The sequence below is a fragment of the Rutilus rutilus genome (assembly GCF_951802725.1).
Source record: "Rutilus rutilus genome assembly, chromosome: 17".
NCBI classification, from domain to species: domain Eukaryota; kingdom Metazoa; phylum Chordata; class Actinopteri; order Cypriniformes; family Leuciscidae; genus Rutilus; species Rutilus rutilus.
In genome coordinates, this window is record NC_140230.1 from 32,372,112 (window position 1) to 32,382,863 (window position 10,752).

Sequence of the window (10,752 nt, forward strand, 5' to 3'; positions counted from 1 at the left end):
ACTTAACATCAGATATATCAGAGTGAGTCTCTTGAAGAAAAGTGCAATGTGCTTGTTGCCCTTTGCAAAACAAAAAGACAGCTTTTCGCTTAACTGAGTCTTTAAGTCCCCTTGTATTAAAGGAAATAAAAGAAAAGTCAGTATTTAACTGAAATACAGAACACATGAACAAATGAACTTTTTGTGAGAAAAAAATAAAATAAAATAAAAAGTAGGGAGGTGGAGTAAAGGGCGTTCAAGCAACTGTAGCTTTCATCACTAAAACGTGACATAATTTTACTATTAAAATGAGAGACAAAATGCCATTCCATATCAAGCAAAAAGATTAACTGATTATTGTGTGTGTTCATCTTGTCTTGTGAAGTTCTGGATCCTCCACCGACTGCAAAACCACAAACAAACACGAACACACACAGCAGCTCTCAGAATCGCTCATGATCACAGTGGATTTGACTGATTGTGGTGACGATGATACAGTACCTTTGCATCTTCATCCTTCTTGCACAAAGCTTTCCCAGTCAAAACACAGAAACTGATGTTCACACAAAGCTGAAGGACCAACAACACTATCATCATGATATCTAGACCTCTCATGATAATCTACAAGTGGGTAAAGAGTCAACTATAAAAATTACATCATTTAAATTTTTTGAGTTAACTATTAATAAATTGTTGTAAAAATATTTACAATATTCGTTTGGTGTCTTACACCATCTAAACACATTTCCATCCTCTGTTTCTCTGTAATGGAAGGTGATTCATCATACAGTGAATAATATATATTTAGTATATTGCAGTATCAAGTATTTTCCATTGCCAGGTCCACTGAATACACAACAGCTGTGATATCAGTGCACCACTGAATAAGTATAGAATCATTATGATGAGCAGCTGTAAAACACAATCAATATATAAAAATAAAATAAGAAACAGAATCAGAAATATTATAAACACAGAAATAATGTCAGATATGGCTTTAATAGACACCAGACAAGGACTATAGGAAACTATAGTGCGACGAATACACACTATTCCAACTACTATGAACTAATAGGCAAAAGCAAACAAAGAAATATATCAATGCTTTCAAAATTTATGAATAAATCGAATGAAATATCAATAGTTTACTTTTTGAAAAGACATTGAATAACATGAACTGATTTAGAAACAAAAATGATCAAAATGAGACCCAAGTCTTACCACACTACAGAGCCAAAAAGGTCCCTGGGATATTGTATCCAGGCTATAGTAGACCTCAAAGCATGCAAACACAATCCTCTCCGCAATATTGATGACACTAATTATAATTTGCACTATCTACTGAACAAGAGAACAATATGGCAACCAGTCTTGGGCTTCAGGCTGATATGGCTGCTGATAATGACAGGCATTCAATTTTTCAAAACATTTTATTTTAGTCATATACAATTAACACTTTAAATGGCCACAACCATGGCACGTTTCAGTTGTATTTTGTGTCTGACTCACTCCAAGAGCTGTGTAGATTTCCTTAAGCTTCCCTTAGTTTTATACCATGAAACAGAACACACTGGACTGCAGAACAGAGAAACCAGAATCTGACACGGTCCGGGACATTTGCTCTTTGGGTTTGAGGTGATAGTGATGACCGTCATTCCCTCAACCTGAGACACTGCCAGAGACATGCTGCAGACGGAGGTGATGGACTTCAACCTTCCCACAAGGTAAAGACAAGTTCTGTAGGAGGAACAATTAAGGCTCATGCATCAGAAATAATAATGGCCCAAATGATAGTTATGTAAATTCATAACTTTTTGTTCCCCCTTCACAAAATAGTTTTAGAACATGCATGATTATTAAACAGCATTTTTGCAATTACGTAAAAATGTTTTAAGTAATCGCAACTTGCAGTAGATGAATATATTGTATATGCATTGGATTGTTCTGAATATTGTATAATACTGAATGTCTGTAAATTCAGCACTTGCATACTGTAAAAATACAGAAATGAAATGAAAAATTAAAAGCATGTTACAGTACACTCAAAAGAGTTGTGCAACTGCAAAATCAAAGCTACAGTAATGAGAGATTCACTCTGTCTCAGCATCACGTCTTCGTGTTGGTCCGGCCTGAGGACTTTGTCCTCATCACAGGCAATGTTTTCTCTTACCAGACAAATGGAAAACCCATATAGTGTGCCAGATCCAGCCTGGACAACACTCCACGCCTTGCTCTTTCTCATCCTCCTTGCCCACCACCTCTTCCTTCACTTCAGATTGTTTCCATTTATTGTTGGTATCATTCAGTGCATCTGTGCACTCTGAACCGCCTTATTTTGTACAGTTGGTTTGATCCCATCATTAGAAATATGTGTGAACAATTTTGAGTCGTTGCGTGTAAATGTGTGAAAACTGTTTTTACAGTAAGTAAATCACAAATCAAGTGGTTCCTTATTGTTAAAGGCAGAATAAAGGCTTGAATTACAATGGATTCAGTAACTTTTTCCTGCCTGTGTAGCATTTTGCAACACAATTGCATCACAGTGTGAAACCCCGAACCCAGCCAGCCTAAGAAAACGGGTCAAAGACAGAAAATGCTTTTTCCACAATAAGAGAACTTTATTTCATTTAATGTGAAAATTTAATTATATCTCAGTATGGGGGTCTTCACAATTCTTATCCAAGAATAAAAAGCCAAATGCATGACAAGCCTGAGCTTTGACAATTCCTTATTAAAAAAATACTTTATAAGTTGTACACCACGTACAAACCACTGAAATCGGTTGATAAACGTAAACGTTAGTTTTGTTTTTATTCAGAAAAACCGCAGCTCAGCCGTTTACTTGCATTTGTTTACAGCGCAGTCTTGCCCTCAGCAATATGGCGGACGCGTTGACGTATTTGACGTATCGCGGCAACGGAATCTATATATTTATTATGTCTATGCTGCACATAAGGTGCCTTGAGTGATTTCCATAGGTGATTTCATACAACGAGTGCAGTAAGTGAAGTCGATGACACGCCACACCACCAGAGGCCGCTGTGGAACAGAAGGCGTTTGTAGCACTTTTCCCCGATGCTTGTTGGTGCGATGATGTAATGAAGTAAAAGAAGAGTAAAGATGGCGGAGAATAGCGGCACGGATCCTGCCGTGGAGACGAACACTGAAGAAAATGCCGCCGCTAGCGCGACTATCATTAAGGTCACCGTCAAAACACCGAAGGATAAAGAAGAAATAGCCATCGCCGAAGATTCATCTGTCGCACAGGTGATTTTTTTCGCGATTTCGTGTTGTTTGTGGCACCCGGGCGTTCGTTACACCAGCGGCTAACAGCTTTAGCCGGCGAGCTAACGATTGACGACGAACAGCCAGAGCCGAAAATCTTCGCAGTGGATATTTAGAATAACTTTCACTTTTGCTATTACTTAAATGCGGTTATTCTGAGAATCTCATTCATTGTTTTTTGTGTTTTATAACGCATGTAAAGTGGGGTTTTCTAACTCGCGGTTGTCGTTAAAGAAACGGCCTGCTCATGTAGAAGGTTCTAGTCTGTCATCTTTGGTCGCGCTCTTTCTGTTTTGCTTTGTATTTTTTACTTAAGAATTTTATGGATGGACTAAACAGCGTGTTAAATGACTTTTCATTTAAATATTGTGTTATGCTGCAATGTTTGTGTCAGTTTATTTGACTAATTGCTGTTTTATGCTGATGTTTACGAGCTTAGGCTTAATAAAAGAGACCGTGGTGTTATTTAGAAGTGAGGTTGAATTGACTTGATCTGATGTATAACATTATAACCCGCATGTTTTGACCTCTTAACAGTTTAAAGAAGAAATCTCCAAAAGATTCAAGGCGAAGCAAGACCAGTTGGTTTTGATTTTTGCCGGTAAGATACTGAAGGATGGAGACACACTCGGTCAGCATGGCATTAAAGACGGACTCACGGTTCACCTGGTCATCAAAACCGCACAAAAGTAAGAGGACCTGCTTTTATAGTCAAAACAGAACCGTTTTTTTCCATATGCAAAGCGATATTGTGTTGTAAGTTAATGCCTATGCAGTTTGAGTGGCTCACTTTTAGGGTGTTTTGTGCTTGTAGGACTTCGGGTGGTGGTAGTTCGCAGACCTCTGCTTCTTCTGGCCCTGGACCATCAGAGGGCAACAACGGTGGAACTGCTACCCCGAGCCCCACGGGCAACCTGGGCACACCCCAGAGCGTTGGGACGTCCCCGACCCCGTCACAGCCAGCCAATATACTAGGTGAATTATGTTTTTAAGTTTGTATTATTGAGTCTGTTTTTAATGAAATTCCATAATATTGGTGTAGTGTTTTGTGTTGTGACTATTTTGCTAACTAATCTGTTAAAAATAGTTTTTGTTCATTGAAATAATTCTGAAATAAAAACAAATATGTATAAAATTTTAACTTAAACTACAATTTGAAATCTTTCCTTGGCAGATGACAGAAAGAAATACAAAAATTACTAAAACTGAAATATAAATTGAAGCTAAATACAAATATAAAAAAGAAATGGCAAAAGCACATAAAACAATTCCAAAAAGCTTACTTTAATTTAAAATCTAACATTGAAATATAAAATATAAATCTAAAATCTTTATTAATACTGTAATGGCATATAAATAATTCAAAGTACCACTGGTTGCAACATACTAGAGAGAATATATGTTCTGTATGTACATGCATAAATACCAGGTTGGGGATCACCACATTGTCTCTGTTTTCAATGTAGTTCCACAATGTTTTCTTGCAATGTACATGAGAAGAATTTGTTCAATTTATTCACTGACTGTATTTTTTTAACCTCCTAATCTAGTTCCTTTCATACAAATAATCGTTTGAAAGACACATGCTGTGAATCCTAATACGTTTCATTGCAAGAAAATTCTGCACTTTTATCTTGCTTTTGTTATACTCTGGCTGTCCTTGTGTGTTTTCAGCTGGGTTTGGTGACCTGTCAGGGCTGTCTAACCTCGGTATGGGATCTGCCAACTTCATGGAGCTTCAGCAGCAGATGCAGCGACAGCTCATGTCTAACCCTGAGATGCTGTCTCAGATCATGGAGAACCCCCTTGTGCAGAGCATGATGTCCAACCCTGACCTGATGAGGCAGATGATCGTAGCCAATCCACAGATGCAGCAACTAATGGAGCGTAACCCAGAGATTTCACACATGCTTAATAACCCAGAGCTCATGAGACAGGTATGTAATTGGTCATTTACTACATCATGGAAATGGACACGTTAATTTAGCTTGATTTGATTTTACAACACTCATTTTTATTTTATTTTTTAAGACAATGGAGTTGGCACGGAACCCAGCCATGATGCAAGAGATGATGCGTAACCAGGACCGGGCGCTTAGTAACCTAGAGAGTATTCCCGGGGGTTATAATGCTCTTCGGAGGATGTACACAGACATTCAAGAGCCAATGTTTAGCGCTGCACGTGAACAGGTCAGATATATTTATTTAAAAATTATATATGTATTATAATAAAATAAAAAAAAGGGTTGTCGCCTAAAATATTAACTCTAATTTTATTATTAACAGTAGAGCCCGACCGATATGGATTTTTGGGGGCCGATGCCGATAATAACTCGAAAAGAGCCGATTTATAAGCCGATATTTTGATTTAGAAAATAAACTGGATATTAGACCCATTTCCTATAAACTGCACTTACACAACATTCAATAGCAAAATATCTGCCTGTTCTATGTATGTGGGCTGTATAAACCATTTTCCAGAAGGGATTATGTTAAAAAAAAGCCTTAGATTACAGTCTCAATGACTAAACAATTGCACATCAAAAGTATATATTTTTTAATGATCAAAAAACAGTCTGGTTTTAAACATTTAACACTTTTACTTACTTCCAGTTGAAGCTGGTTTTAACAGTCTGTGTACTGTAAATAAATTATAATTACTAAAGTTAAAGTAAAAGAGCTATACCAAACAAATTCAATATTACACAAAACCATGTCAATGAATTGAAAATTAGAGAATCATTTTCAATCATCAGTTGCTGCCTGCCTTCTAAAACCTACTATTTAGCGATCTAAATCCATTATGTGACTCGTTAATGCTGCGGCTGAACGACAGTCTGCACTGTTTACTATTACTACTGTCTCTTTAAGAGCTGCGCGCAACGCGTCTAATATACACGCATTTGACAAGCAGATTTTCTCTCAATTTTCTCAAGTTTGCTTTCACTTTAGACATCACCGACTTTGTTTATGTAAACCTTGTGTGTATTTGACAGTATTAGCACAATAAGACTCGAAAGATAACTTAGTCCAGCGCTGGTAGACAGGCTTTTAGTGCATGTGAGCTTCACATGATGTACGCGCTGAGAAACACATGTTAGAACAGCGCATCAGCACGCGAATTAAATGTTTAACCGACAAGGCATCAAAGCACATGCAAATTATGAACTTTTATGAACTGCAGTGTCCCTTTCCGCTGCGTTAACATTTTATGTGAATATACGTCGCATTGTTCAGTATGATGGGCGCCAGAATAGCAACTGACAGAATGCGCGATACTACGATATTTCTTCAAAAGCAGATCGTGGAGACATTTTAATCGTCCACGATTAAAAATCGTCATATCCTACACCCCTACCATGAACACACCTCACCGATGATCTCACTCGCGAATAACTGGTCTGCCCGAGCCCGACTCTCTCTGGATCAGCAGGTTGCTGGATGTGTGGCGCGTTTATACACAAGTGTTGCCAACAAAGACGGTGTAGAGTGCCCTCTGGTGGACAAACTATACAACGCCAACACTCATGACATGGTTGAAGGGTGTTTCGTCCGTTTTTATTTTATTTTTGAAATATTCATTTATCGGCCATTACAAATGCCGATACCGATAGTTTGGAAAATGCCTAATATCGGCCGATAATATCGGCCGGCCGATAAATCGGTCGGGCTCTAATTAACAGTAAATGTTATATTGCATCATCATTTGAATAGTTTGGAAATAACCCCTTCTCGGCATTGGGTGGAAATGCTGAAAACTCCGGAGTACAGCCCTCCAGGACAGAAAACCGAGAGCCCCTGCCAAATCCCTGGGGCCCCCCTGACACAAATGCCGCCACCACCACCTCTGGGACGGCTACCACCGCTAGCTCCACCACAAGCTCAACCACACCCAGTGTGTCCAACCCTCTGGGCATCGGCTCCTCTAGCCTAGGAAACGGTAATAGCATTTTATGTAAACATTCATCTTTAACTGTAAAGCAAGCTGCATGAATTGTTTTGCGGATTTGTTGTGGAGAATTTGCAAGCAGATAATTTATGTGCACAGATTATTTTGTCAATAAATCAAATTAATAAATTATTTATCCTAGTCGAATACTGCATAAAAGGGTGAAATTTACATTGCTGTGTAGAATTACAAAGCATCTCAAATGAATTGATTTCATGTTAAACTTTGTGTGTGTGTGTGTGGTTCACTGTTAGGCATGTTCAACAGTCCTGGCATGCAAAGCCTAATGCAACAGATCTCTGAGAACCCTCAGCTTATGCAGAACATGCTTTCTGCTCCTTATATGCGCACCATGATGCAGTCCCTGGCTCAGAATCCTGACGTTGCCTCACAGGTAGGTACCTAGACCATCATTTGGTAGTTCTCAAAGTTTTGTTGTTATGTTCTGGTACTAATAAAAAAGCATTTTTCAGGTATTGATGAACAACCCTCTCTTTGCGGGAAATCCACAGCTGCAGGATCAAATGAGACAGCAGCTTCCTGTATTTCTGCAGCAGGTGTGTCCAGCTGGGATTGTTGTAGATTGTGTTTTTGGGATATGTGACTGGATTTGGGTTTCATTTACATTCATGTGCTAACTGACTTGACTCGCTCACAGATGCAGAACCCAGAAGCCCTTTCTGTCATGACAAATCCTCGAGCCATGCGAGCCCTAATGCAGATCCAGGAAGGACTGCAAACCCTTCAAACCGAAGCCCCTGGTCTCATGCCCAGGTGCAGTTTTGATTTGTCAACCACCATTAAAAAAAAAAACATGAAACATGCAGGGCAAATGTAAAATACTATTTTGATATGATATAATCCAAATGAATCCCTGAATTGGATTTTTAAATTCATATATTTAATTGGATGGTTTGAAGTGTTTTATATTTCCAGCAAAATCTACAGAGTGGGAAACCTTAGAGAACACATCCTCTTTCTACTAGTTATTTCCCTCTTGGCTTTGTCACCAAGTAAATGCAGCTTCCTCTAGATTACAGCACACGTTTGCCTATTAAGCAAGTTTGTGGTGTTCCATTTATGTAAACAATTAGTTGTCAGATCCAACAATTAAACAAGCAGTATGTCCATATCTGCTCTTTCCCAATTAAATGTCTTGTTTCTTTGTAGTCTGGTGCCTGGTGGGATGCCTGGTGGGATGCCTGCTGGGATGCCTACTGGGATTCCTACTGGGATTCCTGCTGCCCCACTGCCCACAGGTGTGAATGTGACTCCTGAGAATCCTCCGCCCTCAGGCCAGGGCCCCGCCCCCACCCCCGCTGCTGGAGCTAATCCCGCCCAGCAGCAGCTCATGCAACAGATGTTACAGATGTTTGCTGGAGGGAGTGCAACGGTACTCTTGTTTCTTTGTTGTTACTGTTAATTACACTTCTTAAGAGTATGGTTGGTTGTACTCACTTTATTTTGCTTTGCAGACTCAGACTCCAGAAGTGCGTTTCCAGCAACAGCTGGAGCAGCTGAGTGCCATGGGCTTCATCAACAGGGAAGCCAACCTGCAGGCCCTCATCGCCACCGGGGGGGACATCAATGCCGCCATCGAAAGACTGCTCGGCTCCCAGCCTTCTTAATTCCATCAGCTGAGAGTGTGCGAAGGGAGACAAGAAGTCCTTCATAGTCCTTCATCACATAAAATCTGACAAGCCCTACATAGACAGAATTCCAATTACTCCAATCTTGTTTTTTATTTCCTTTTTTTCTTTTCTTTTTTTTTTTTTGCTTCGATCTGTTGATCTCTGAATCAAAGCAAAGAGGTTTCAAATTTGTTTCCTTGAACAAAAAAAAAAAACCAAACCAGAATCGCTGTGGAATGACGTCACACTAATCCCTCATCACTAGTAAGATGGGACAAAGCTTACATTTGCTGAACCAAGTTTAAGTTACCATTCCTTACAATTAGAACATGCTCACCTGAGGCACTACTCGGTGGTTAGGAGAATAAAAATCCATCCGCTTGAATTCTGAGGCCGGAGAGATTCTTGTCTTCTGTGAGAATGCTTGGTTTCCTTAATTTCTCTATTTCTTCTAATTCATGCCTGATCAAACCAGTATTTATTGCAGAAATGTAGAGCTTACCCTTTACTCCCTTTCCACCTTCCTCGGTTGACGTTGATTTGAGCGTTCCTTGACATTTGATGTGTTAATCAAAATCTAATAGACATGAACATGTTGGAGCACTATAACACCTTGACTCTGATTGCTTACACTTCAGCTATTTTAGAAAAAAAGGAATGAATTTTGGAGATGAGATTTGGAAAGATGTTCAGTCATCTCTTTAGTCGTTTGCCTTTGTGAGGAGTGTACCTCAATTGACCGTAAAGGCTTGTCATATGGGTAAGGCTGTAACAAAGCATCAATAAAATATTTCTCAGCTTAACAAGCAGTGGCGAACGCAGAAACCAATTGTTTTGACCATATCTTTATGCTTTGACATAGGAGTATTCTAGTGCCTGGAACACACTTGTATTGTATACTGGAAACATCGTCCTCAAGTTGCTCTGGCAAATCAAAAACTGGTTACAGCATGATAGTGATGCTAGCTTCTCTCAGTACTAACCAACAGCTATATATACTAACAGAGATTTGATGTGAATTAAAATGTTCAACTTTTTTTTTGCTGCACATCCATAATCCACTTTTTATTATACTTGAATTACAATACAGAAGCATACATTAATTGAGGTTTGTATTTCCTTTAAGCCAACATCTGATTTTGTCTTAAGTCCAATGTGAGTCACTCTTTGCAATGCTTTTTGAAATGGTTTACAAATAGCGGTTTAAGGATTGCATGATCATGTTCTCTTATAACCACAATGTTTTTAATTCACCTGAGGGCTGCAGGTATTGTCAAATTAGGGGAGGTCACACATAAGTCATTTGTTCATCTTGATACATTGTACATGCATTTATTTCTGCTATCACAAAGCTTTAAGCATTAAGATTGCTACTTAAATAACATTGGTAATGTACTTTGGCACACAATAAGATGAGAAGTTGGCCTTTGAAGACCTGGAATTTTAAAATTGTGAGGTATGATAAGTTATAAGATTTACCATATTAAAGTTATGGTAAACCTTACGGTGAATTCAGATTCTGTTATGCTCAGCTGTACAAATTGTTTTTTTTGTGGGTGCAGTTACTATAAAAATGATTTTTAAAAGATTATTTAAAAATTATGGAAGTTCATTGGTCAAAGTCTCGAAACCATGCACTCTTAAAAATAAAGGTGTGAAGAACATTTTAATAATCTAACATACCTGGTTTCCCCACAATAAGTAACCTTTAGTGCATTGGAAAGGTTCTATGGATGTTAAAGGTTCTCTATAGAAGCCAAATAAAGAACCTTTATATTTAAGAATGTAAATTAGAAACGAATTGTGATTTATTGGGGCGAGCTAGTTGCAACAAACCTTTGAAGTTAAGAAGTCCCAAAGTGATATTACCCTCACAGTTTTAATCAATGGCTGTACTTGTTGCTGCTG

The 10,752-nt window shown here is 38.6% G+C and overlaps 1 protein-coding gene and 1 pseudogene across 2 annotated transcripts; one reads left to right on the forward strand and one right to left on the reverse strand.

Annotated features, from left to right (window-relative positions):
• Positions 1-346: 346 nt before the first annotated feature.
• Positions 347-1,664, reverse strand: LOC311276403 (annotated as a pseudogene). The gene is made up of 4 exons: positions 1,551-1,664; positions 818-891; positions 481-600; positions 347-382 (listed from the first exon to the last, which is right to left on the reverse strand). The product of its transcript is annotated as an uncharacterized misc_RNA (transcript).
• Positions 1,665-3,053: 1,389 nt separating this feature from the next.
• Positions 3,054-9,892, forward strand: ubqln4 (ubiquilin 4). Its single transcript, XM_084385161.1, has 11 exons — positions 3,054-3,246; positions 3,802-3,953; positions 4,079-4,239; positions 4,939-5,201; positions 5,296-5,454; positions 6,979-7,204; positions 7,468-7,607; positions 7,687-7,770; positions 7,872-7,987; positions 8,384-8,606; positions 8,689-9,892. The coding sequence occupies exons 1-11, from the start codon at positions 3,100-3,102 to the stop codon at positions 8,839-8,841; spliced, it is 1,824 nt and encodes a 607-aa protein (XP_084241287.1). The 5' UTR covers positions 3,054-3,099; the 3' UTR covers positions 8,842-9,892.
• The last annotated feature ends 860 nt before the right edge of the window (positions 9,893-10,752 follow it).

What these genes read in the sequence shown, in the direction of transcription:
- ubqln4 (XM_084385161.1), top strand. Translation starts at nt 3,100, where the DNA reads ATGGCGGAGAATAGCGGCACGGATCCTGCCGTGGAGACGAACACTGAA. An exon ending in ACAGCCAGCCAATATACTAG is followed by an intron (nt 4,240 to 4,938) that starts GTGAATTATGTT and finishes GTGTGTTTTCAG; the next exon opens with CTGGGTTTGGTGACCTGTCA. An exon ending in ACCCAGAGCTCATGAGACAG is followed by an intron (nt 5,202 to 5,295) that starts GTATGTAATTGG and finishes TTATTTTTTAAG; the next exon opens with ACAATGGAGTTGGCACGGAA.